Source organism: Notechis scutatus, chromosome 2 (genome assembly GCF_049901735.1).
Source record: "Notechis scutatus isolate UNSWTSFEM ecotype Mainland chromosome 2, rNotScu1.2, whole genome shotgun sequence".
In the NCBI taxonomy this organism is placed as follows: domain Eukaryota; kingdom Metazoa; phylum Chordata; class Lepidosauria; order Squamata; family Elapidae; genus Notechis; species Notechis scutatus.
In genome coordinates this window covers 180,966,325-180,992,923 of record NC_142010.1, presented here as the reverse complement: position 1 = coordinate 180,992,923, position 26,599 = coordinate 180,966,325, and the positions used below count along the sequence as shown (strand labels likewise).

The 26,599-nt window shown below is 38.8% G+C and overlaps 1 protein-coding gene across 2 annotated transcripts; it reads left to right on the top strand.

Moving 5' to 3' along the window:
* The first annotated feature begins 191 nt into the window (after nt 1–191).
* RNF20 (ring finger protein 20) lies at nt 192–26,599 on the top strand. 2 transcript variants are annotated; one of them, XM_026683460.2, is made up of 20 exons: nt 192–621; nt 2,224–2,392; nt 2,900–3,067; nt 3,154–3,301; nt 3,433–3,615; nt 5,549–5,667; nt 7,991–8,137; nt 9,055–9,132; nt 9,254–9,373; nt 12,395–12,574; nt 13,544–13,679; nt 14,359–14,480; nt 15,629–16,008; nt 16,681–16,798; nt 17,624–17,773; nt 18,612–18,824; nt 20,245–20,370; nt 24,301–24,441; nt 24,955–25,056; nt 25,329–26,599. In XM_026683460.2, exons 2-20 carry the CDS (start codon nt 2,264–2,266, stop codon nt 25,503–25,505), a joined length of 2,937 nt encoding a protein of 978 aa, XP_026539245.1. In that variant the 5' UTR covers nt 192–621; nt 2,224–2,263; the 3' UTR covers nt 25,506–26,599. The 2 variants fall into 2 exon arrangements, with proteins under 2 accessions (XP_026539245.1, XP_087813674.1); XM_087957548.1 differs by having other exon boundaries at nt 226–330.

Below are 26,599 nucleotides of genomic sequence, written 5' to 3'. Positions count from 1 at the left end.
GGTGGAGTATGGTACCGTGAGCCGTTCACAATCGCTTGGTAGAAAGAGAGAGAGAGAGAGAAGACGGGCGGCGTATAAATGTAATAAATAAAAGGAAAGAAAAGTTAAGGAAAACTGAACCCGGAACCTGAGCACCTTCGCTTTCTCTCTCTCTCTCTCAAGGTTGTGAAGCTATGGTGCGGCAGCCATTTTGGGTCAGGGCAAAAGAGGCCGTTTCTAAAGGTGGGGAAGAAGCGAGGCCCGATTGGTTGCTTGGCGTTTTGTCGTCAGCGTACGTTTTCCTGTGGCAATCGTCGTAGGCCGCAGGCTCTGGTGGGGATGTTGGTGTTGGTGAGCAAGTGCAGGATTAGAGAACGTATCGACGGTCGGGGAGGCCTTCCGGGTTCTTTTTTTGGCAGGGGTGTCACCCTCCTCGTCTCCTGGGACGGAGCCTGAGGAGAAGGGGGCTAAAGAAGAGGGATTCAGTGCTGTCGTAAACCGAGCGGTCTCTTCCTGAGCCTTGGGGTGCCGGGGAATATGGAGGAATGTGTGGGGCTGGAAGAACGGAGGACGTTGGACGGCAGACCCAGCGAGCGGTAAACGGTGTGCTGCTCTGGGCGGCTGTTGACAGCTTCGAGCACTGTAGGTGTCTCTCGTTAAGAGTTCCCCTGAGCATGAGCAAATGGAGGTGCCTTTATTTTGAGCAAGCAGCATTTAGAACAGGGGTCTCCAACCTTGGCAACTTTAAGCCTGGAGGACTTCAACTCCCAGAATTCCCCAGCCAGCTTACTGGCTGGGGAATTCTGGGAGTTGAAGTCCTCCAGGCTTAAAGTTGCCAAGGTTGGAGACCCCTGATTTAGAAGACAGTGGAGCACCTGTTATTTTTTTTCCCCAGTATGTTTTATCAGTTCTTGTTTTTGGTTTCTTGCTCCCCAGGGCGCACACCTCCATTTGGTGGATACCTTTGGATACCTTTTGATCCAGCAAGCAACCAGCCTCAGCACCATGGACTCCACAGTTCAGTCTTGAGCTCCAGATATTCTATTGTCATGTTAAGTTTTCAGTAAGTGGAACAGCAAAAATGCAAAGAAGGGCAAGAAGGTGGGACAGAGTTACCAAACTAAACATACGAATAGGCTAAGGAACAAACTTTTGATCCAGGGGTGGGATTATACTTTGTTCCTTTGCCTGTCATTGTGTTTCGTTCGTTAACACCCCCCTCTCCTTCTTGCTGTCTTTGTATTTTTGCTGTTCTACTTACTGAAAGCTAGATGACAATGCAGGTAGGCCTTGACTTACAACAGTTCACTTAGTGACTGTTTGAAGTTATAGCAGCACTGAAAAAAGTGACTTATGACCATTTTTCACACTTACGGCCATGGCAGCATCCCCGTGGTCACATGATTTATATTCAGATGCTTGACAACCGACTCTCATTTACGATGGTTGCAGTGTCACTTTTTGCAACCTTCTGACATACAAACTCAATGGGGAAAGCCAGATTCACTTAACAATCCTGTTACTAATTTAACAGCTGCAGTGATTCAGTTCACTAATGTGACAAGAAAAAGTCATAAAATGAGGCAAAACTCAATAAATTTATCACTTAGCAACACAAAGTTTGGGCTCAATTGTCAAAAGTCAAGGACTACCTGTAGAATATCTGTAGTGTAGGAGTGAACTATGGAGTTCTTAAGTGCTGTCTGAGCTTGGTTGTTCACGTGCAGATGTTCATTAGCAAACTAGGTAACATCATCAGTGTCAGTGAGTGTAGAGTTTGCTTTCTGTTTATATACAGTTGCTTGGCAGTTTTTGGTGGGGGTCTAATAGGGCAGTGAAACATCTGCAAGCGAACAACCAAGCTCAGAGAGCACTAAGGAGTGCATAACCAGATGCAGTCAAATTCCTGTGTGCTTCAAAATAATTAAATGTAAATGTTCTCAGCTATGATCCCAGGGGATTGTCAGCAGATCTCAAATGGGCAAAAAAGCAGTAAATAGTGAATTAAACAAGCATTTGTGAGATCATTTTGTGGATTCCAAGATGAAAAGAGATTTTTTTTTCTTTGTTTAAAACTAATGAGACCTTGAATGCAAAAATATAATACAGGAGAGGGGATTTCCATGCATTTTATTTCAAAATAATTTGTTATCTTGTTTAGCTTTTTTTCCTGATTATTGGAAAAAAGACAAATGAGAAAAGTTAAAATTCAAATATTTACAATGTCCCTTCTCTTTCTTTCAGGAAGAATAATTGGAGAAGTGGGAACCTCCAGTTTGTAGCTATGTCTGGGATTGGGAATAAACGAGTGGCTGCGGAGACTAGCCCATCAGCTCCTCCAGACAAGAAGGCAGGAGTTGAGGACTCAGAGACCACTGTGGAGACTATTAAGCTTGGTGGCGTTTCCTCAACGGTTTGTATCTCATGTTGGGTTTTACTCTTTCTGTGGAATGCAATATTAATTTTGATTATTATGCTCTCCTGGACTACCACAGCCACTGGGATGAGTTCTATCACAAAGCCAGGTGGACTTGGGTCTAACTTTCATGGAATGATAAATTTGTTTCTAGGATAGGATGTGGATGATTAGTTGTGAGTCCTTATTCGTTCCTTTTCCCTTTCATACTAATTTTCTTTATGAATTTTTACAGGAAGGTGGATATTTGAGAAACATTGTATGATAACCCCTTCCCTATAGTGTAAAATGTTATGAATTGGATTTTGATATGTAGATACCTAGCATTCTCTAGATCTTTTGCAATTCAGTAGCAAAGGATTGGATATTTTGGTCCAAAAATGTGGAGACCATCAGGTTGCTTATTGCTGACTTACCACTTCAGACATACATTGAAATGAATAGCTGTTCTTCCCAAACCTAGATCAACAGTGTAATCACTATACCATGTTGACTGTATTTCAGGAAGAACTGGACATTCGCACACTTCAGACTAAGAACCGAAAACTGGCAGAGATGCTGGACCAAAGACAAGTTATTGAAGATGAGCTGCGAGAGCATATAGAGAAGCTGGAAAAGCGTCAAGCCACAGATGATGCTTCGCTACTGATCGTCAACCGCTACTGGAGTCAGGTCTGTTGCATTTTTCTCCTAATGATCTCATCCCTTTAATTTTACTTGGCAAACTCTCTTATCAGTGAAACGTGTCCTCTTTTCAGTTTGATGAGAACATTCGCATCATTTTGAAACGCTATGACTTGGATCAAGGCCTTGGGGATCTCCTGTCAGAGCGAAAAGCATTGGTGGTACCAGAACCAGAGCCCGATTCAGACAGCAACCAAGAGCGTAAAGATGAGAGGGATCGAGGTAAAGTATCTGATACAGGATGGTAAATGTTTTACAAAATGCTTATGATCTCATGGTAGTATGAAATAGTTTATTGTTTGGATCCAGATTACATCTAGTTATAATTACTTTCTTGCACTATTATAATTTAGGAGAAATATTTGAACCTGCATTCTCCTTTCTGGCTACACTGGCTAGTAGCACTAGTGAGGAAATGGAATCCCAGCTACAGGAACGTTTTGAATCTTCCCGCCGTGCAGTCACACAGATTGTGTCAATGTATGATAAACTTCAGGAGAGAGTAGATGTGCTGTCTCAGAAACTAAACAGTGGAGGTATGGCATTTTCCAGAATTTATGGATATACTATATTGTATTTTCAAAACATTTGTACTTAAATAACCTTTCAGGCAATATGGGCTAATCTGTTGCTAGTCCGTTGACTTTACTGCCAATTTGACAAATAAATAATGATTTTTTGGTTCTTTTGAAATTATGCTAAAAAGAGATATTTGGCTGGAATTGCAACTTCACATTAAGAGGGTTGCCACAATAGGGCAGACTACACCTTGTAATAAACTGGAATTATTAGATAAAACAAAATTTGAATCTGATATTTGACTTTTTTTATATTACTAGATTTCCAATTCCCATTACTCCTGGCTATTGCCCATATTGTCTGAAGCTTTTCAATCCAACAAACGTGTTTTGATAACCTTGAGTACATTATCTTGTTGGATCTGGGAATTGGTGATTTGCCGCACCTTCCAAGTTAAATGATGTGTCTATTCTTACATGCTTAGGTCCAAACTACTTGCAGGTTAACCTATATAATCCAGTCTGCACTGTAGCTCTTCAAAAGGCATCTTTGTAATCTTCCTATCACACATAGATAGCATCTATTTGGTTCAGATGCTTTTTGAATTTGATCCATCTTTTTATTGCTGAATTACATTTGTTTTCTGATTTAGTTGAACTAATAAAATCAGTGAACAACCTTCATTTTGGTTGCTTTATGTAGATAGTACCAAACATCATTAATATTTCAACTTATTCATGGTAGACTTTTGCTGCTTGAGGTTTGAATCCACAATGGTTATTTATATATTTTATAATTTGTAGTTACTTCATTTTATGTTTGATTTCTTTATTGTACTTTAGTTCTGTGTAATGGGGAGTTCACTACAATGTTATTTATACCATTATAAATGTATTTAGAAATATTTGTAAAAGTGAAAAGAAATAAAAAGGAAAAGCAATAAAATGCTATAGGAAAGAGAAATCCTAAAATCTTCTGATGTAGTATAGAATCAAAATATACATTAGAGAGCGATTGTGGCACAATGGTTAAAATGCAGTATTGCAGGCTGCTACTACCAACTGCCAGCAGTTGGATTCTGATTGGCTCATGGTTGACTTGGTCTTCCATCCTTCTGATGTCATTAAAATGAGGATGCAGATTGTTGGGGCAATATGCTGACTCTGTAAACAGCTTAGGGAGGGTCGTAACTGTTATGAAGTGATATATAAATCTAAGTGCTATTAGCACTAGCACTTAGACTTATATATCGCTTCACAGTGCTTTGCAGCCCTCTCTAAGCAGTTTACAGAACCAGTGTATTGCCCCCAACAATCTGGGTCCTCATTTTACTGACCTTGGAAGGCTGAATCAACCTTGAGCTGGTGAGAATCGAAGTAACAAACTGCTGGCAGCAGGCAGTCAGCAGAAGTAAGCCTGCAATACTGCATTCTAAACACTGCGCCACTGTGGCTCTATTGCTGGGGTGTCAAACACACGGACTGCGGGCCAGATGCGTCCCGTGCTGGCCCCACCCCCACCCAATTTAGCGAAGGGGGAAAAAGTCCCAATACATCACGTGACGCTGTGTGTTTGATACCCCTGCTCTATTGCTATACATTGCTTCATTAGATCTATTTTTGGACAATTATTTCCAAATTTTATTTTTGAAATTATTTTCAAAGTTTAACAATAAAAACTATGAAGAGTGCAAATGTTTTATTAGTTATCCTGTTTTTTTGAAACAATAGCCTAAAATTATTCAAGATCATTTAGAATTGTTCCCATCATTCTGAAGTCTGTTCTTAAAATCTGTAAGGCTAGAAACTTTCTTTAAAAAATAAAAATGATTGGGTTCCTATGAAAAATTTTATCATTATTGTGTCTTGTTTATTTCTATTTTTTAAAGAAAATATTTAGAGGCCTGATAGCTTCAATATGATAGTGTTCATTTTCCCCCCTCATCTTCAGATGTATCCCTAATGGAAGAGGCTGTTCAAGAGCTGAATTCCTATCTAGCAAATGAGAACAGAAGGCTGCAGGAATTGGCTGATTTGCTTCAGGAGAAACATCGCTCTATGTCTCAAGAGGTACAAGGAAAGGTTCTATGAAGCCATGTAGTAAAAGTGTTGGGGCCAGGAAAATTGTGACCTGATTTTGTGGGGCAAAGGAAAAGACATAAAGGAGAAGGACGCTAATTAAGAAGTTGCTGAATCTTACATATAAATTATTTGCTTGGCCTTGTAATCTACACAGTGCAAAATTTGAGGGCTCTAGGAGAAGAATAGGTTGGTGAGGTTCAATGAAGGGGGAAACTAGAAGCCTAAAAGCAGGTTGTGAAGAAGAAAACAGGAAAAACAGGAAGCAGAGCTCTCATGGTGCCAGCCAGTTAGGTGAATAGTATACATTTATGTGTATCACACTATTAATAAAGCAGAAACAACATTGAGTGCAGTTCATTGTTCTGAATCCTATGGGTGCAACTGGTCTTTTCTCATTCATTAGCTACCATGGGAAGTGCAAATAAAATATTTGTTAATTTTAAATTTATTTTTATTGTAAAACTCTGAGACTTTAGAATTCACCAATACACCAAGTTAAATAAGCACTGCTTCGTATATATTGATTGTGGGTAGGAATAGGCTTTTGGAGGTTACAAGAAGGGAGTGCTGATGGCTGCACCCAGACATTCTGTTTATTCAGATATTATTGGGACAACAGCATCAGTGTTCTCATAATTTTTCTGCTTGGAGCCTGAGCCATAAGATTATGGCTTCTCATCTCTATCAAGTTACAGTTTCACCATCCTCTTTGGCACTTGATATCCTCAACTTATTCTCAAATAATTGACAAACTCAGCTATTCAAGTAGTAAGGCTTCACACATATTTCTCCCCAATGGTTGCTGTAGGCTTTGTTGAAATTCATGGGTCCTAGGTGGAGAATATGAATGCACTACAGGTAGTCCTTGATTTACAATAGTTTATTTAGTGACCGTTCAAAGTTACAACTGCATTGAAAAAAGTCTTATGACTGTTTTTCACACTTATGACTATTGCAGCATCCCCATGGTCACCTGATCAAAATTAAATGCTTGGCAAGTAGTTCATATTTATGACGGTTGCAGTGTCCTGGGGTCATGTGATTATTTTTTGCAACCTTCAGACAAGCAACACAAACAACTGTGTAACTTAACAGATGCAATGATTCACTTAACAAGTGTAGCAAGAAAAGCCATAAAATGGGACAAACTCACTTATCAGATGCTTCACTTAGCTACATAAATTTTGGGCCCCATTGTGGTTGTAACTTGAAGACTACCTGTAATATATGGAGGTGAATTAACCATCAAGCTAGTTTTGGACTGAGGTGCAATATATTGGGGTACAAGAGTTGCATTCTCTCTAAAAGATCACAGCCTTAGGTAGTTCTGTACCTTGCATTGTTCTTGGAGGACAGAGACTATAGCTACTCTGGCTAAGAAAAAGAGATGCTGGCCACCTTCACTTCTTGTCTTAAATATTGCAGCATGGACAATAGGGGGAAGCTTCTGGACAGTATTTAGAATTGAAAGCAAGGTCAAAATGCCATATTGCTCTCTGCAGAGTGCTGTGGTCATTGTCATTTGTTCTCTGTGAATTGCACTAGCAGCTTCTTTGTTTCTCAATGATGTTCAAGATGTTGATTCTTGGAACCAGCATTTCTCACTTTTAATGAATACTTTATTCTGATACTGTTAGTCCTACTCACTAACAATTAAGTTAGGTTACTTACTTTCAGTTTTCCCTTTGTGTCTTGCTTTCAGCTATAAATGCATTTTAAATATTTTTCAATATTCAGTTTAAAAATTGTAAGTCTGTCAAAGCAATGCCGCCTTTTGTAGGGGAAAAGCTTGACATATTAAACAGGAAATTAATAAATGAAAAACTTGCCTTCTCCATTTTCCTGCCTGCAATTTAATTCATTGTTCTCCTGTTGTATGAGGACAATCCCATAATTATTAGTCAGCATGAACATTTGCTTCAGAAAAAAGTATTCTGTAACTGGCATTTTAAAACTGAAATGATTCTCATGTTGTGAAGGTGCTTTTAGAGTTGTAGATCAACACTGTGGCACAGAAACAAGTCATTTGTAGGATGCATATTATGCATAGGTTGTGGAATTTGTAGTGACATCCTGAATGGAATGGGCTGAATGGGTGCAGTGGAAAGGAGGAGCAAAGAGGGAAGTTTCGTTAGTAGCCCCTGAAAATTCCTTTGTTTGAAAGCATGTGACATTGGCATCCTTGGTGAAGGTATAAGTCAAATTTAAGATGTTTATGTAACACGCAGAATGTCAAAACTTAGTAGTTGCTCTTGAGAATAAACCCAGGAATCTCATTTAACTTCCATCCCTTCTAATTTCTTTGCCTCAGTTTTCTAAATTACAAGGGAAAGTAGAGACAGCAGAGTCTCGTGTATCTGTGCTAGAAACTACGATTGAAGACTTGCAATGGGATACGGATAAAATCCGCAGACGAGAACAGCGGTTGAACAGGCACCTGGCAGATGTTCTAGAAAGAGTAAGTAGTAGTCCCAGATTGAAAAACAGGAACATATATTTCTCGGTTAATATGAAAATGTGGTCATCAACTTGGACTTTCTTTCCTACTTCGGCATTTTGCATTTCAGTGACGGTTTCTGAAGTTGCACAATGATTGTAAAGTAAGGCAGTTTTTTAAAAAAACAAGAAACTAAATAGATGAAATTAGAGGAACTAAAATATAAAAATGTTAATATATTGCCTTTTAGAAAAAAAGCTTTCTACTTAGAATTTCCTCTTGGAAAATTGTTCTTGAAAGGCAGTGGAAACTGGACCTCTTTCAAGGGCTGCTCACTTGTTATGAAAAGGTTTACAATAGCTTGTGGTAGTGCTTTAAATAGCTTCCTGCCTTTCCCTGAAAGAAATAACATTGTATTATTATAATAAATACACTATTCTAAAAGCAATGTATTAATAAATAAAATAAAATTGAATAAAATAACATTTCGGAATTTGGCTTTTACACCTCACTTGAAATTGATTTGAGTCAGAATAAAGTCTTTAATTCAGTGTTTTTTCTTCATAAACCATGGCTAAATATTTCTCTAATCTATTTTTTGCATTATCTATATGCATCTCCATGAGGGGCACAAATTATTGCTATTGATAATTTCGTTTCAAAAGTTAAAAGGCACATACAGAGAAATAACCAAAAAACTTTTTAACCTTTATATATGCAGAGGGAAACCTTAAAACATTTTCAAAAAAGTTGGGGAGACCAAATACATTATCATTTTCTATTTGATGATGGCAGTGAGGATCAGTCCTTAACTCCAATTGGATAAGTTTTTATTTTGCACAATTTGCAGCTTTGTGAACAGTGCCCTAGTAATAACAGCTGTAAAATGTTTCAAAACAGATAATCTTAATATATGTTTTTTATTGTAAACCTTACAGGTAAACTCAAAAGGATACAAGGTATATGGAGCAGGTAGCAGTCTCTATGGAGGTACAATCACAATCAACTCTCGAAAGGTAACTTTTAAAAGTTCAGCAGCAGGTTATAAAAAACAGAGGTAGTGGGGGGATCAGAGTGTGAGAGCACAAAGCAAAGGATGTTACATATTTGTCATCCTGGTGTTCTTCCATTTTGCAGTTTGAGGAGATGAATGCAGAACTTGAGGAGAACAAGGAACTTGCCGAAAACCGTTTGAGCGAACTAGAAAAATTGCGTCAGGATCTTGAGGAGGTGACAACTCAGAACGATAAGCTAAAGGTATGAATGGGGCATGTGTTTCCCAAAAGTCTGGAAGCTGCGTTAAATTTGAAAGTGTAGCTCTCTCTCACATCTGCAAGGCTTTATTTAATTTTGGAGTCCATCCAAGAGTCAGAATTAGCAGTCAATAGTTCCTGTCTTTGTGTTATTGAATGGATCAGTTTTCCCAGATGTGTCTTGTGAATGGGTGAAGGATTGTATGCAGAGATGAAATCTCTGCAGTACTTGGAGGGCACTATCAGAAGTTTAAGTCAGGAAGACCATTGGTTTTGGTCAGTGTCCTAACCCCAAACCTTTACAGTCTGCTGCTTATTCATCAGAGTATAGTAGTCAGTCTGGATATGTGAGTGAGACAGGAACCAATCCAGGAACTCAAAACAGCTCTCTTTCCAAGAAGAAGCTTTGGCCCATGGGAATATCTCTTGGAGCCAAAAGTAGCCCTTTCTAACAACAGCAGCTCCCATAAAGGGAAGATCATTGCATTTGTGCAATGGATTTATGTATTTATTAATGACATTTATATAGCTACCCATCTTAAAACCAAATTCTGGGTGGCTCTCAAGCCAGGAATATAAGCAGTAAAATAGAAAACAATAAAACCAAGAACAGAAAAACACAATTTGCAACCAAAGTTCCTCAATGCAATCCATAACAATACTTTGGGGAAAAATAAGTTCTTAAGTGCTTTCTGGAAAGTTAAAAGGGTAGGTGCCTGCCAGATCCCAAGAGAAAGAGGGTGAATGATGAATTGTTCCAAGTGTATCAAAAGGATCAGGATGATTAACTTCTTAGTTTACTGCAAAAGCCCAAGGTCTGAAGAAAAGAAGCCGTTTCCTACCTAGCCTGGAGCTTGCTATTTGTCAAAATGAGCATGCCCTAAATGTAGGCCAAAGATGCAACACTTGCATCCATACTGAATTGCAGCCTGCTGGCATCACTTTTGTTGATGCCTGAAACCTCATATCTAAGAATTTATTGATCCTTTTAAAACATTTCAGGAAGCTTTGGTAAGTTTTGTAAAGTCTTAAGTCTAACAGATGGTTAATGCATCCATTTAATCTCTTAGAAGTCCTGAACTCCTTCTTTTCTGGAGAACAGCCCTCAACATGATATGCCAAACCTGATATTATTAACCCTTCAAATTGATATAAATTGTAACCTCTCCAGATCTATGGTATGGGCGGAATTTAGCAGATATAAACTGCTTTGATTTATTGTATTAATTCATAATTACTTTCTGTTTTCTCCTTAAAAAAAGTATTGCAAGAGTGTATAACTCCACATTCTCGATATGCTATGTTGATTTTAATACATTAGCTTCATTGTAACTGGTACACCAGTAGTTAGGAAGTAGATTTGTCTGATGCAATGCTGCCCCTCTCTGGACAAAATGGAGATGTTAGCAACATATTTTGTTTATATTATCTTAAATATTACTCTGATATTTATTCCAAAATAGAAACAGATTCTGTTTCCAAAATAGAAACAAGATTATTACATACATTATTTAATATATATTTTTCTCATATAGCTGAAAGCCAGATAGTTAAGGTTTGAAGCACTCCTCCATTTAGTCTCTGAAAACCACTCAGATTTGCTTAACTTTAACTAGATTGCTGTTGAGTTGTCCATCTTCTCATAGTGTCAATCTGCACAGTTCTTTTTACAGACTTCCCAAAATATACATGAGCAAAGCTGTATATATGATATCCTAGATATGTTGTGTGTTTTGATTTTACTTGGGGAAACAAAAACACAAACAAGATATTAAGATCATTCCATTGCCTTAGAGAACTCATGTCTCTTGAAATTAGGGACATGTTGTGATACATATTTTATTGCAAGGAATATATAGTTGGAATACCATTGATTATCCAGTTGATCAGTTGAACACTTCTTGAAACTTTAGCCTTGTTTCAGTGTTACAATTGCAACATTTAATAGTTGACATCACTAATATGATATAAAATAAAGTCAGGTCTCTGTAAAAATCAAACATTCAGAGCAATGTTGTAGGTGGGGAAATGGCAACATGTCTTTTGGGTGCCATGGTCTCAGCAATGCCATCAAATTGATAAATAACTGGGTTCCAGTATATTTTGTTTGTAGGCAATGATCAGTTGAACAAACAAAACTTAAAAGTTGGCAGTCTTCATATTGACCAGTGTTCTTCAGCCTGACAAGTTGAAGATACTTGAACTTCAAATTTAAGATTTCTGGAGCCAACAACATGCTGACTGGGGAATTCTGGGAGTTTGAGTCCACACATTTTGAGTCCGCAAGACTGAGAAACAGTGATATAGGCAGTAATATGAACCAAGGTTATAAATTCCTTGCAAACCCATGGCTTGCTTTTTTTCCTGGGATATTCCATTGGATAGATGTAAAATTGATTATTAATATAAATAACTTTCTCCTGAACTTTGCCCTGAACTTCTAGTTTTAATACATGCATCTAAATATCCAGTGATATAACTCATGGTATGAATTGAATACAAGTCTCTGATGGGATAACTTCAGTTCAAGAAGTTGTCCTGCGGTTGTTTTAGCTTCTCTCTTTATTTTGCCTTCAAGATACCCTAATAAAGCTTGTTTGGAAATCATGTTGCATCCTCTTACTTTATTATGCTATATATAAACTTTGCTACAAAATATGCAGGGTGCTGATTATATTTTATCAGAGCAATACATAAATGTTTACTACATGTATGTGCTTTATTTTAAGAATTACGAGTAGCTTCAGATTATATTGCCAGATTTATTGTTGTTTTCTTTTTTAATGGCCATTTGGGATTTTATGTAAAAGCTTGATAGCAATTTTATTTTATTAACCATCTTGGAAAGAATTTTGTTCCAAGGATTGTCTTTGTTGTTATGAATGAAAGGGTAACCTAACTTTCAGATTTGGGACAGTTGTTTTCCTTGTGTATTTTTTGGATTGCATTTTATTGCCTTTATTTCTATCAAGTATATATATATATATGTTTCTATCAACCACTTCTCTTTCATGGGCCCAACCAGGTGGATCTAAGGCGGGCAGTGGAAGAGGTAGTGAAGGAAACTCCAGAATACCGTTGCATGCAATCCCAGTTCTCTGTATTGTATAATGAGAGCCTCCAGTTAAAATCACAGCTGGATGAAGCCCGCACTCTGCTACATGGTACCCGAAGTACTCACCAGCGCCAGGTGGAACTGATTGAGGTAATGGCTTTCTCCCTTTGTGTCTCTTACTTTGTCCTGAAAATATAAGAAAGTGAGTATTTGTTGAGGTCATTCCCCGTTAGGAGAATGAGCGCATACAGGGAGACATATAGAGAGTAGTGTTGGAATAATACACACAGAGCACACAGATACACTGTACAGTAAATGTAGGTTTTTACTTCCAGAAAGGTTTAAGCAAAGTCCAAAATAAGCAATCCAAAGTCATTCACAAGTTAAATCAGTCAGTTTTCAATCCAGGGATAATCCAAATATCAAAGTCCAGTGTCAAAAAACAGTTCAGTGACAGACTTACATTAAATCCAGTAATATCAGTCAATTAGGAAAAATGGAGGAACGGCAATATTTTCCAACAGAAGGAAACAGAGATGGAGACACACTCTCTTCTGAGATTAAGACTAAGACAATCCAGGTTTCTGGCCCCATTTTATGGCCGTTTCAAAAACCACACCCAATTGCAGTTTTTGCAATCTCTTAAAGACATAGTACTAAAATGTTTATCCTGGTTTATATATTTCTAACCCAAATACCTGTTAGGTGACTTACATTCCTAACAGTATTAATTCTTTTGCTGCTTTGCTCATTCCAAATGCTTTGGACATTGTAACTCCTGCTAGTCCCAGCTATGTGATATATGGTTCTTGGTAGTTCGGAACATTTCAGGGTGAAAATGTTTTTGCAACACCATCTTTAAAACCTGTGTATCAACATCAGGATAATCAGGTGGAGATTGTAAAGACATAAGCCATTTGTAGGTAAGTAGCAAGTAACTATTGACTTACTTAGAATAAAAAAAAGTGCAGACAGAAATAGATGTTATCTATTTTTTGTTTCAAGTAAACTGCGTAACTTCTGTTTACGGGAATACCCATTATGGTTCTGGAAAGTGTATTTACAGCCTTTCTTCATCATGGCAGCATTAATGCAGTAACCATTGTTTTGCCTTGCCAGCGGGATGAAGTCAGTTTACATAAAAAATTACGAACAGAGGTTATTCAGCTGGAAGACACTCTTGCCCAGGTTCGCAAGGAATATGAGATGTTGCGGATTGAATTTGAACAGACTCTTGCAGCTAACGAACAAGCAGGTACTTCATATCAGGTCTCTCATAGTGATCCTAATTTGTTGCTTTTGCAAAACCACCTGCACAAATAATCTTTTTAACACTGCATAGCTTCACTAGTGACGTAGCTCTTCATGATTGAACGTTAAAGGGCCATTGATTTTAAGATGCATATGAACTTTCAAGTAAGCCTAAAGCATGGTGGTACACAAATCTAATGGATTGATGGATGGATGTGAGTCATGAAGATTCCACTTCTATAGTACAGTATTTTTGATTCATTAGCATGGGGGTTTTAAAGAGCACTTTCTGTGTGTTCTCGCAATATTTTTTTAATTCCACTATAGGTCCTTTTATAATTGGATTGCTAGAATCACAGGAGCTAAAGCCCTTTATAAGCAGCATTTTGAAGGATGGCTCCTATTTGATCATCTGCAAAATTCTTGTGTTCAATATGAATATGACACTGTCTTTTTGAGCAGCATTTCAATAACTGGAAATGACCAAAGATCAAAAGGAGGGTCTTTTGGTCATTGAGAAATGACATTTCATTTGATTTGGAGGCTTGTATTAGTCGTCCCTAATATAAATCTTCATTGGTTACAATTAATCTAGGAATTAGTCTATTTGAGAAAGGGTTATTTATGGCAGAATTGAGGAGAAGTTGATATAATACATCTTGTTATGTGTGTGTGTGTTGTAGGCCCCATCAACCGAGAGATGCGCCACCTCATCAGCAGTCTCCAAAATCACAATCACCAGCTAAAAGGGGAGGTGTTGAGATATAAGCGGAAGTTGAGGGAGGCTCAGTCTGACTTGAGCAAGGTAAGGGAAATGGAAAAATAAAGATTGTCTCAAAAAACTGGAAGCAAAAAGGTGTGTGTGCATTAGTTCGGGTATGAAGAACATGTGGGAGAGTCTTTGCATGACTAGCTGTGCTTTTTTAAAAGATAGCTCTTGATATTTATCATTTTATAAGTACTCCTATTAGAAATGTTTCTTAAACTACTATCCAGGTAGTTTTAATTGCTTGAAATTAGTAGCTTCAATTGATCCATTCTGGCTATTTTTGCAGAAAAGCACAGTAAATGAAATGTGGAAGAAAAGCAAGTTGTGTGCGGAAAACACTGCAATCTGGAGATAGATCATTTATTTGGGAGGTTCTCTTACTGTTCCAGATCACGTCTAGAACACCACAAAACATGGCCTGTTTCAGAAAATTGTATTTATAAAGATTGCGGCCCACCCCCAGAATGCATTATAGTATCTCAGAATTCCCCATACTATTCCATCCTTAAGTTCCAAACTTTAATTAGTTTTATCAAAATATAAAATACAAAGAAAAATGAAAATAGTGGGAAAGCGAGGGAGGAAGAAGAGAAGACAAATGCAGGATAAAAGAGGCATTGTCTTCCTATCCTTTTAAGCATAGTAAAATAAAATAATAATATACAGCCTCAACTTTTTACTTTTACATAATAATATATACTAGCTATTTCTATAACAAAGCTTTCTAATCAGCAAAACCCAAGATCAAAATTTCACTTTTTTCCATCCCAGGCACAAAGTCGAGAAGCGGTTTCCAACTGGAAACAAAGTTAGCTGTATTCTTTGATTAGGTCAGTCAATTTAGCCATCTCTGCTAATTCCATCAGTTTTTTCCAGCCAGCCATCTATTGTGGGAATTAAAGTATCTTTCCATTTTTATGCACAAAGCATTCTCGTTGCTATGACTAATGTTCTATCTTCAGAATAGAATATTTGCATGTATCAACTGCACAGGATGTGAAGGATAATATACAATGATCTCTGTATTTTCACATTTGGATGAACAAAAAAGTATCCCACCCTACCCCATTTTTGAAAGTGCCTTGGTGTGTTTTGGCTGTAAAATGAAGGTAAAGAAGAGGTGTATATATCTTTTTGAAAACCCATGTCGAAAGTATCCCTAATAAATTGTTCTTCTACTCCAGACTCGTTCTCGCAGTGGCAGTGCTGTCCTGCACTCCCAATCCAGTACTGAAGACACCAAGGAGGAACCATCAGAGATCAAACAGGAAGCTGAGGATCCTTCTCATGCTGCAACCTCCAAGGGACCCTCAGAGGATGCCTTGGAAACTAAAGCAAAACGAGATGAAGAAGAACGGGAGAGGGAAAGACGAGAAAAAGAGCGGGAACGGGAGAAAGAAAAAGAAAAAGAAAGAGAAAGGGAAAAGGAGAAAGAAAGGGAAAGGCAGAAGCAAAAGGAATCTGAGAAGGAGAGAGAATCTACCAAAGAGAAAGATAAAGGGAAACATGATGATGGAAGGAAGAGAGAAGCTGAGTTGGTAAAGCAATTGAAAGCAGATCTTAAGTAAGTTGATCTGCATATTTTTCTTTTCTTGGGGAGTGGTACTGTGATAGCTGACATTCCTATGTGACATTCCTATGTCAAAAAAAAGAAAAGAAAAAGAGGGATTAAAGTTGGGTCCTAGATCTTGAAAAGTGTTTCCTTTTTAAACAGTGGGTTAAACTACAGATATTGTCAATTTACAAAGGGGATCCCTGGATTTGTGGAAGTCACCTGGGATTGCTTCTAGGCTGCCTGCACCAACGAAGTGATGAAGCATCTGTGTGAGATGCTCATAGCATTCAGTCCCAATTAATAGCCTTTCAGCTATATAAGTTGCAGTTTCTAGGCCATTTGCAAAGGGCTGGTAATAAGCAACACCATCACATTCCACAGCCAGCATTTTTTCAGGTTTTCTCCTATGAGACACTCACTTTCTTGGAACTTTCACTTAGCAAGAAGTGATCTTGCAGCCTCCAGTTGTGACACCATCTAGGGTCAAGTTCATTTATTGATTTGTTCCATCACAGTTACAGAACAAAACGAACGGCCCTTTTTTTCTGTTTTGTCCCCAACATCACTCCTGGGGACAATAAGCCCTAACTTAGTGGGAAGAGTGAGCTGAATTGTTTGCAACTAGACAGTGCTAAACCGTTTTACCTTTATAAATTCTGTTTTATTTTCCAATCTACTCAGGAAGGCACAAGAGAGCCAGAAAGAAATGAAGTTGTTGTTAGATATGTATCGCTCTGCTCCCAAAGAGCAGAGAGACAAAGTTCAACTGATGGCTGCTGAAAAGAAGTCTAAAGCTGAGGTAATCATATTTGATGTGGTCCAACTCCAAAGTATATTCCGTTCTAATCTCTCCCATAATATAATGGACTCTGATTTTTAAAGCTCATAAAGCAATCTGGAAATTTGGGAGTCAAATTAGAAGTGATCTCCATTGAATGTTTAAAGCCTATTAAGCATTCAGATTCTGCTTGTCAGTTGGAAATTTACCAACTGACAAGCAGAATCTGAATGCTTGAAATGTAGAATATAAAGGGATTGACTTTAAATATTCAATAGAGATCACTTCTAATTCGACTCCAAGTTTCCAGATTTCTTTATGGACGCTTTTAAAAGGAGTTTGGCTTACAAGTCCATAAAAAAGAATCCTTGCCTTTTCTTTGCAGTCTAAAAAAGACATAGAATAAACAAAGAACAGGAACCAAACAAAGAGAACAGGAAAACAAGAATTTTTGGGTATTGGGTCCTAGTGAAATATTGATCTTATAATGAATATAAAAGAACATGACACGTCATTATCTTTTTGTGTCACAAACTGGAGTGGAATCAGTTCTGGTTTTTTGTTTTTTTTTCATTTAAACCAGTGATACGATTCCTCTTCCTTTCTCTCCAACTGCTGTGCAGTTCAATGGGTTGATGCAGACTCCTCTTTTTTTTGTTAAATTTTGTAAGATGGCATTCTGCCTAGTGCTAATTAGCAAATATATCAAACCTTTTTACTTCCTCCAAGTAATTATGAACAAACTTTAGGATCCTTTGAGCTATCCTCCTCCTTTACTGTTTGCGTATTCATTTTCTATTCCTTTAAAAACAAAAACTTTTCTCCTGGACAATTCTGCTTGTACAGTTGGAAGATCTAAGACAAAGGCTTAAGGAATTGGAGGATAAAGAGAAGAAAGAAAGCAAAAAGATGGCTGACGAGGACGCGCTCCGGAAAATCCGGGCTGTGGAAGAACAGATAGAGTACTTGCAGAAGAAAGTAGCCATGGCAAAACAAGTAAGAAATAGTAATGAGATAGTTGAGAGGCAAGCAGATTGTCTTATTCTTCAAGGATTCTAAATCTTTGATTTACTCTTAATGACTAGGTAAGAGATGATTGGAGTTTAGAATGTTGATATTTTTCTGTCTTCTCACTATACCCCCACCAGATATCCACGTCCAAGTGGAGTCATCTACTTCGCTAGGAAAATGCATATTTGTGGTAAATTATATGTATCAGAAAGGTAGAATCCAGGATATACTACATTAGATAATTTATGTTAATTAATAAATTGGTTTAAATTATATGCCAATAACTAACAAAAAAATAATAATCTAGAATCTCCTGATAGTTATTTTTTCATCACAAACATAATCACAAACTGATGAGGCCATAATGATGATATGCTTACGATGATGCCATGGTTACATATTTGATGCTACTGTTACATATTTGAGTCCTGATGTCCGAAGTAAATACTGTACATTTGCAATATAAAAATAGTCCTCTTTTACTGACCGCCTCATACAGCAGCCTTTTCTGCTTACGAAGGTGATGAAAAGGTAACTATGCAGCCAATCCTTACATTTACAACCTTTGCAGGTCCGTAAAGCAAAGGCAAGCTGAAGTGCGATTTTAAGCACGGTTGCGGTTTCACTTAGTGGTCACTTTGGTTGGTGACCGAGTTGTCAGTACCAATTGTAGTCATTAAAGAACACACTCTCTGTATTTGCTCACATGATGATATCACTCAAAAGTCATCATTTATATCCCCTCCTGTCAAGCGCCAACACATTTATCGACGTGTATCATAGTGTCCAGGAAAGGTGGAAACCATCTCCCTCTCGATTGCAGGAGGAAGAAGCCCTGCTATCCGAAATGGATGTGACAGGCCAGGCCTTTGAAGACATGCAGGAGCAAAACATCCGCCTGATGCAACAGCTGAGGGAAAAAGATGACGCCAACTTCAAGCTCATGTCGGAACGCATCAAATCCAACCAGATCCATAAACTATTAAAAGAGGAAAAGGAGGAGCTGGCAGACCAGGTCCTTACCCTGAAGACACAGGCAAGTGGGGAAAATGAGAAGAGGAGCGGAACAGGAACCTAGAAGTCTTAAATTCTTTGACCAAGACATAAGTTGAAAGTGCAGTTGTTACCAGTGAGAGACTGCATCTTAAGACTGAGTTGTGTGTACATCTTTAACCATTATTTTTTGAGCAGTTTGGCAGTAATCTGGCTTCTTTTTACATAGGGGCAGATGACCTAGAAACTACGAGTGACTTCAGCCCTATTTTTGAGACCATCCCCACCCCCATGTCAAGCTGCCAAGATTTTGTGGCAAATGTTCGGTTTTTAGTGGCATGGTTTTTTGCTTTACGCAAACCAAAAAAGCTCCCCAAAGCATTAAGCCTCCAGTAACCTTCACGCAACTATTCTGAGTAGTCACTCAGGAAAGGGCTACAGGTTTCAACCTCACCCATTCAGGTGATATCCCTGTATTAATGACTTGCCCCTTATATGCCTCAGAAGCCATTTTTTTAAAAGGTGAGGGGGTTTCAGTTCATAAGAAAATGATCCGTTGCTATTCTGAAGCAATACTAGATTTTTGATCCAGGCGTGGTCTTTGCAGAGGAATGCTAGGAAGATGAAGAAAGAAACTTTACTATGTACAGGAAAGCAGGATATTAGGTGGATTTGGGGGCAACAATTTGATAAGCGCAAACATGCAAGTTATATCAGGGGAATTGGGGGGTAATGCTTCCTTGATACCATAAAGAATATTAAAAGTATATGATCTGGGCCATAGGCATGAAAGTCTAAATTAGCCATTTGACAAAAGTTCTTGTGTTTTGGAGACATAATTTCCATAGTTGCCTTTTTGTTTCATCATAATGTATTTGGCAGACTAAAATCTGAAATACATTTTTTAAGCGTATGGAAGGTAGAACATGATTCCTGGAGAAATAGCAATAGCAATAGTACTTAGATTTATATACCTCTTCACAGTGCTTTGCAGCCTTCTCTTACTTAAAAGTACTTTTACAGTTAGCATATTGCCCCCAACTATCTGGGTCCTCATTTTGCCCACCTCGGAAGGATGGAAGGCTGAGTCAACCTTGAGCCTGGTGGGATTCGAACTGCCTAATTGCTGGCAGCCGGCAGTCAGCAGAAGTGGCCTGCGGTACTGCATTCTATCCACTGTGCCACCACGGCTCAGCATCTTTTAATTTGTAGCCCTGCTTAGAAGTAGGTGGGCTATGACTGCTTGACATTTCAGGATCCATTAAAGGGAAGATTTCTATTGGCTGTTCTTAGTTTCTCATTCCATAATGGGCAAAAAAAAATAAAATTCCCATTATAAAACAAGCAGAACTCTTCAGTTTACTTAAAGGTTCCAATCCTAAGAGACAGAACCGTAAATAAGTTGAGCAAATGAAAAATCCTAAATCAAATGCTTTCCTCTTCCTTGTGTTTGCCTCTTGAAGGTGGATGCCCAGCTGCAAGTTGTGCGAAAGCTGGAGGAGAAAGAGCATCTGCTTCAAAGCAACATTGGCACTGGAGAAAAGGAGCTGGGCCTGCGAACCCAGGCCCTGGAGATGAACAAGCGGAAAGTAAGTAGATACATACAGGTAGATCCTTAATTTACAACAGTTCCCTTAGTGATCGTTCAAAATTACAGTGGCACTGAAAAAGTGACTTATGACTATTTTTCACACTTATGACTGTTGCAGCATCCCCATGGTCATGTAATTTACATTCAGATGTTTGACAACTGACTCACATTCATGATGGTTGCATGTAATCACCATTTGCAACCTCCTGTCACGCAAAGTCAATGGGGAAACCAGGTTCACTTAACAATAGTGTTACTAATGTAATAACTGCAGTGATTCATTTAATAAATGGGGCAAGGGAAGTCATAAAATGGGGCAAAACCTACTTAATTTCTCACTGAGCAACATAAATTTTGGTGTATAAAGTAAGCTCATGTAGCTTTCAGGTTTAACTTACACTGCAGGGTTGTTTGAAAGAATATAAAATGAGAGCTAGGGAAGAAGACTCACTTGAAGAAAAAGCAGACCTTTGCATGGGAAAGGTTTCTTGTTTTTGCATTTGTGAAGGAGACTTAAAAAAATAAAAGTAACGAGAGTCAAACTAACTTGTATAATAAAAGCAGGAATAGATCCACAAATGTAGGCATGTATAATAAATGCATAATAGGTATACATTTATACCTATTATGCATTTTATGTATAATAAAAACAGGAATAGATCAGGGGTGGGATTCTACCAGTTCGCATCTATTAGCTAGAACCAGTTGTTAACATTCTAAGCAGTTCGGAGAACCGGTTGTTTGAAGAAATTACTGGCCTAATCCTGGAAGGAAGGCAGGAAGGAAGCATTCTGGTGTTGCTTACAGAACCTGCCTCTCCGTTAACCCTTATTACATTCTTGGCAGGACTAGACTTCCTGTCTCTGGAACTTCTCTGGAGTTTTTTCCCCTCCTTTGCTGGTACTTCGCTTGTATGGAGTGACTATTGAAAAAAGTGACTTATGACCGTATTTCACACTTACAACTTTTGCAGCATCCCCACAGTCACGAGAGGCCAGGCGAGGAGATGCGTGCCTCGATGTGAGTGATGTTGTGTTGGCCATGCCCAGCCAGTAACATGATCACCAAGCCATGTCCACCCAGTCACATGACCACCAAGCCACACCCACCAACTAAGCCATGCCCGCAGAACCAGTTGTTAACAGTTTTGAATCCCACCCCTGGAATAGATCCACAAATAATAATATGAGCAGTGGCACCATGATAAATACTACCCAGGCTTCCTCTTCCTTATGCTTAACCAGTTCTCCAAGGAAAGGATATTCCTAGGTGTAACCTGACCAAAATCTAGTTGGAACTCCGTCCTGAACTGGCTTCTGTCAATCAGCCTTATGCTAAATAAGAATCACCTGGAAGATATTTAATCCAGCCATCTATAGAAATGAGCAGTCACTTTGAATTTTCCACCTAGAAATTGCCCCATCCCCTTAGAAACCCTTCAATTGAGTGAAGGGTGCTTTGGCCCTTCAGAGATTGGTGTAAGATAAAGACCCTGCAATTCCAGGGCAGTGGAAACTGGAAAAAAATTCTGTTCTTCACAGCTATAAACCCCGAACTTGGATTCTCAAATATCCAATCTGAAGGCTTTTAAGATTAATTTTGTGTATAGTAAGCAAATCAGATAGTCCTCACTTAGCAACCCTAATTGGGATTGGAATTCTGTTATTAAGCATAGTGGTTGTTAGGTGAAGCAGCACATAATGGCATCACTTGGCAACAGCAGTTTTAGTAGTTCTGATTTGTCATTAGGCAAGGACTGCTCCATCGTTAGAGAAGGACTTCACACTTCTGCCCTGCACAAACTGCCAGCTCCATCCTGCTGCCTCTTTTCCAGCTAAGCCCAGCCAGTTGCCTTTGGGCAGAAGCTCCACTGCCCTGCCGGGCTCACCTCCATTTCAGCTTCCCCTATCACAACTTGTGCGCTTCAATTACCTGGCACCTGTCCTCCCCCCCTCCCCCCCGCCAATCTCTGTCATTTTGGCCACCATGTACTCCGCTGCTGCCATCTAAACGATCACCCCAGCCAACCTCGTTATCTTCTTCCTCCTGCTGCTGTCAAAGTGCGCCTAGCGTCAACAAAGGGCCCGGCAGATGTTGGTGGAACGCATGGAGGCAGGGGCATCGGGAGTTGTGGGTTGCAGGATGGCAAAAGGACAGACCTGGTTGAGATGGAGAAGTACGCAGATGGGAATTAAAGGGCATGCTGAGGTTGCAACTGTGGGTGGACAGTCGAGTGTTTGTTGATCATGTGACTGGGTGGGGTGTGTGTGCTACGATGACTATAATTTAAAGAGCTGGTTATTACTATCATTTGTTCAGCACTGTTACAACTTTGAATGGTCATTCAGCATTGATCCTCAAGCTAAGACTACGTATATATCTATTTATGAAATATGAACCAAGAGGGTGAGTGGAGTGGATTGACAGCTGCAAACATTTCTATTTTACAAACAAACAGGTTCCCCTAGAAGACAGAAGGGTTTTTTTATTGAAAGCCTGAGAGACTTAGGTTGGCCTCCAAAATAAAAAACAGCTATCCATTCCAATTGTTTGAATCCTTGGAAATGTATCTCTCCATAGGGAGAGATAGGCTAACTAGATCAGACAAATCTCTTCCCTCCTAAGGAAATGCTGAGAAATCACAAATGATTCCTTAATTAGGAGAAAAAGCAATGCTACAAAGTGATTTCATGGAGAAAAAGAAGTGTTGGGGGAAAAATTGAACTTTAAAAAAGATCAATAGAGTCTGATGTAAATAATTAGAAGGTTTAAAGGTTTCCAGAAAAAAAGGTTGTGAGGATAAATGAAAAGCAGAATCTGCTGAGGTGGAGTTGAATATCATGAGAAGAAGAAAGTTGAAAATAATGTTTTGAGAGTTTGCTATTTTGGTTACTGCATTAGCATTGGTTGTTAATACACATGCACAAAATAATATGACGCCAATTTATAATTTTGTGTCAACCAAAGTTCTGTGTCTTCAATTCTTAGATGAAAATGAACTGCAGGGCCCATTGACCAGACATTTAGGGCTGCCCTAATCTATAGATCAGCAATTAGTCAAGGATTCGAATGAACCTTAGCCCAAGAATTCTGGATCTTTTCTCTCTTGCCATTTCTGGACAACAATTAACACTTCTGACAAAAATAGCAATTGCTGAGACAAAAGTGCTGAATAGTCCTATTTAATTGGTGCAGGGGTTTTTTTGAGAAGTAACCCGTTTTCCGAAATTACTTTAAATTTTCTTTTCTCCTGGCCTTCAGTCGAAATCCTCCAGCACTGAATTTTCAAAAGCAGGGGAGTGTGGAATCTCTAAGGCCTGCAGAGAACCTCAGAAGATAGGAATGATGTTGGGTCTATAGATCCCTGGGGATGGGGGGATTTTCTCTGCCAGGGTTTCATTTCTGTATGGTATCTCAGGAGAATTTATTTCCTCACTCTACCCCCTCTCCTTAATTAGAGTGTCAAGGCAGCCTGTAAAAAGCTAAAAATCAGTTTCAGGTTTAAAAAATTAATAATAAAACACCACAGTATAAAAAGAATTTTTCAGAAGGAAGAAGCAGAAGTAATCGTAATAATTAAAGGAGGAACAAAGCATTGTGCAGTGTTTTAAAAGCCTAGGAAACTGGGCAAAGCCATTTGCACTGAGATGAAAATAAGGTAGGTGGCAGGTTGTCTTCTTGGCTAGAGATTTCCATAAAGATTGCCTGACTGGCTTTTGGTATAGGATAAGGAGATGGGACTTAGAATGCATTTGTATATACAGTATTTTGGACTGATTCTTCTCCCCCATCATTCTCCCCAATTCCTCTCTCCCTTTCCTAACCTTCCATTTAATCCCATTCTATCCTGCCTTGTGGAGTGCTGCTATTATCCCTTGTGTAAATTTCAATAAGTGGAATAGGGAAATATTACGGTTTTGTTTTTTAGGCTATGGATGCTGCTCAGCTAGCTGATGACCTTCGGGCCCAATTGGAGCTGGCGCAGAAGAAATTGCATGACTTCCAGGATGAGATTGTAGAAAATAGTGTAACAAAGGAAAAAGACATGTTCAACTTCAAACGAGCCCAGGTAACCGGCATGCAGTCCTTTGCTTGGCTAGCTACCTCTCACAATTTGCCTTTATTTCCAGTTTCATTAATTCAGATTATATGGCTGCCTCTTGTTTTCTGACGGCATTTTGGCTCCTCTAGTTTGATAGCTTGGTCACCATTATATGGCTCACTTTCAGTTGCTTCCACTGTTGCTTTTGTTAGTTGTCCATGCTGGCGCTGAACACCTAAAACTGGAGCTCCTGCAATTCACCTATCAATTTTAATTCAGTTTTTGACTTCTAAAAGAGTTCTACAAGGCTCTAACAATAATGGAAGAGCTACAGCTTTCTCATTTTCATAATAGCTTAACATAGATCCATAAATTTTTGTAATTCATGTGAAACTCTGTGCGGCGGTAAAAACCAAAATGTAGGTGTTTATGAACCTTTTACCAGATTTATTTCCGTTATAAAGGGAACCTGGCATTCTTCTTTGCCACCTGAAAGGCAAGAAGATAACAGGCCGACCCAACTAACATTTTTTCCTGTAGGAGGATATTTCACGGCTACGAAGAAAACTGGAGACAACTAAAAAGCCAGACATGATTCCCAACTGTGATGAAATCCTCATGGAGGAGATAAAAGACTACAAGGTAGACCATTTGAGGTCTATTGACACTCGGGTTCAGTGGGTGTGTGCATATCTTTGTAAGTTTGGAGAAAGATAAAAATGGCCAGTAGTGTGGAGTTAGGGGTGGCTCATTTGGGAGATCTATTGTGTAAGTAGAACTTACAACATTTCCTTCTGTGGTAAGAAATGTTCATTCTTCCAGGTGAAGAATGAACATTTTCTCCCCCGTAGACCAAAGGGGGAGGACTTGTCTGTTGACACCTGCTCTTAAACTCTGCCCCATCTTCCCCAAAGGCTCGCCTGACCTGCCCTTGCTGCAACATGCGGAAGAAGGATGCTGTGCTCACCAAATGCTTTCACGTCTTCTGTTTTGAATGTGTGAAGACTCGCTATGACACTCGGCAGCGCAAATGTCCCAAGTGCAATGCTGCATTTGGAGCCAATGACTTCCATCGGATCTACATTGGTTGATGTGTCCACATATGTATGGCCAGAGGATCTCCGCCATCCACTCCCATACCTGCCATTGTTCAGCAGGCTGGATACTGCTTATTGCCAGCTAGGTTTCCCCCTATTCTGACTTCTTTGTAAAGGAACATCTTGGTTTATTCTTTTTGTGTATGTGTTCTTTTTGTTTTTCTCTTCATTTTTTTTTTAAAGTACTGCCAATTCCAAAGCCAGTTCTTTCTCTTATTAAATACACTTTCTGTGGGGCCCAGATTGTCAATTGGTCCCTGAATCATCAGTGTTGTCATCATTTGGCGTAGAACTAAAACCAGGCAGCAACATTTAAACTGGGAAATCCACTTGGGATAGCTCAGTTAGCTTTCTCATGATTTTTAAGCTAATTGTTTCTCTGTTTTGGATAAAAGAGGAAACTCTTCTTTCTAATCATCACATTTCCCAGTTTAATGTCTGCTTGTGCGTCTGGAATGCTGTAGTCTACAGAAGGCATTCCTACTTCTGAAGAAAAAAGACAGTGATGCAGCCATCCTATTTCAGACTGAACCTTTAACTCCTGTTTTCTGAAAATGGCCAACAAAGTATATCTTGGATCTGGAGGCATTGAGAAAATGGGACCTTCACTATATTTCATCTCTTCATCATATGTAATCTGTTCTGATAATGCAGAAACACATACTTGGTCTCATCCATAATTTTGGATCCGATTACATCATGATGCTGCTGCGAGATAAGGGCACTTTTTTGACACATTGCCTGGATAATTTTTAATATTAGGGCAAGCACAAATGGTACCTGTTGGCAGAATTTGGCCAATGCTTTCTTTGCAATCTGTTGCATAAATGGGAACTGGATCACACTCAAATGCATGAGCCTGATTCGCTTTGAACATTTTCTGTGCAGTGAAGGAAGCAATTCTGGACCAGAACTAGGTTTTGGAGACCACTGTTTCAGGGAAGACTTTTGGTTGACCAGAATATTGTCAAACAGTGGCCCAGGCTTTTATTGGATGCTACTGTCTATTCTTTTGCTATGAAAATAAGATTTTCATAGGCATTTTTCAAAGGGCATTGTCTTCAATAAATTGCCATGTTTCTCTCTTG

What these genes read in the sequence shown, in the direction of transcription:
- RNF20 (XM_026683460.2), top strand. Translation starts at nt 2,264, where the DNA reads ATGTCTGGGATTGGGAATAAACGAGTGGCTGCGGAGACTAGCCCATCA. An exon ending in TCAACCGCTACTGGAGTCAG is followed by an intron (nt 3,068 to 3,153) that starts GTCTGTTGCATT and finishes TCCTCTTTTCAG; the next exon opens with TTTGATGAGAACATTCGCAT. An exon ending in AGGAGATAAAAGACTACAAG is followed by an intron (nt 25,057 to 25,328) that starts GTAGACCATTTG and finishes TCTTCCCCAAAG; the next exon opens with GCTCGCCTGACCTGCCCTTG.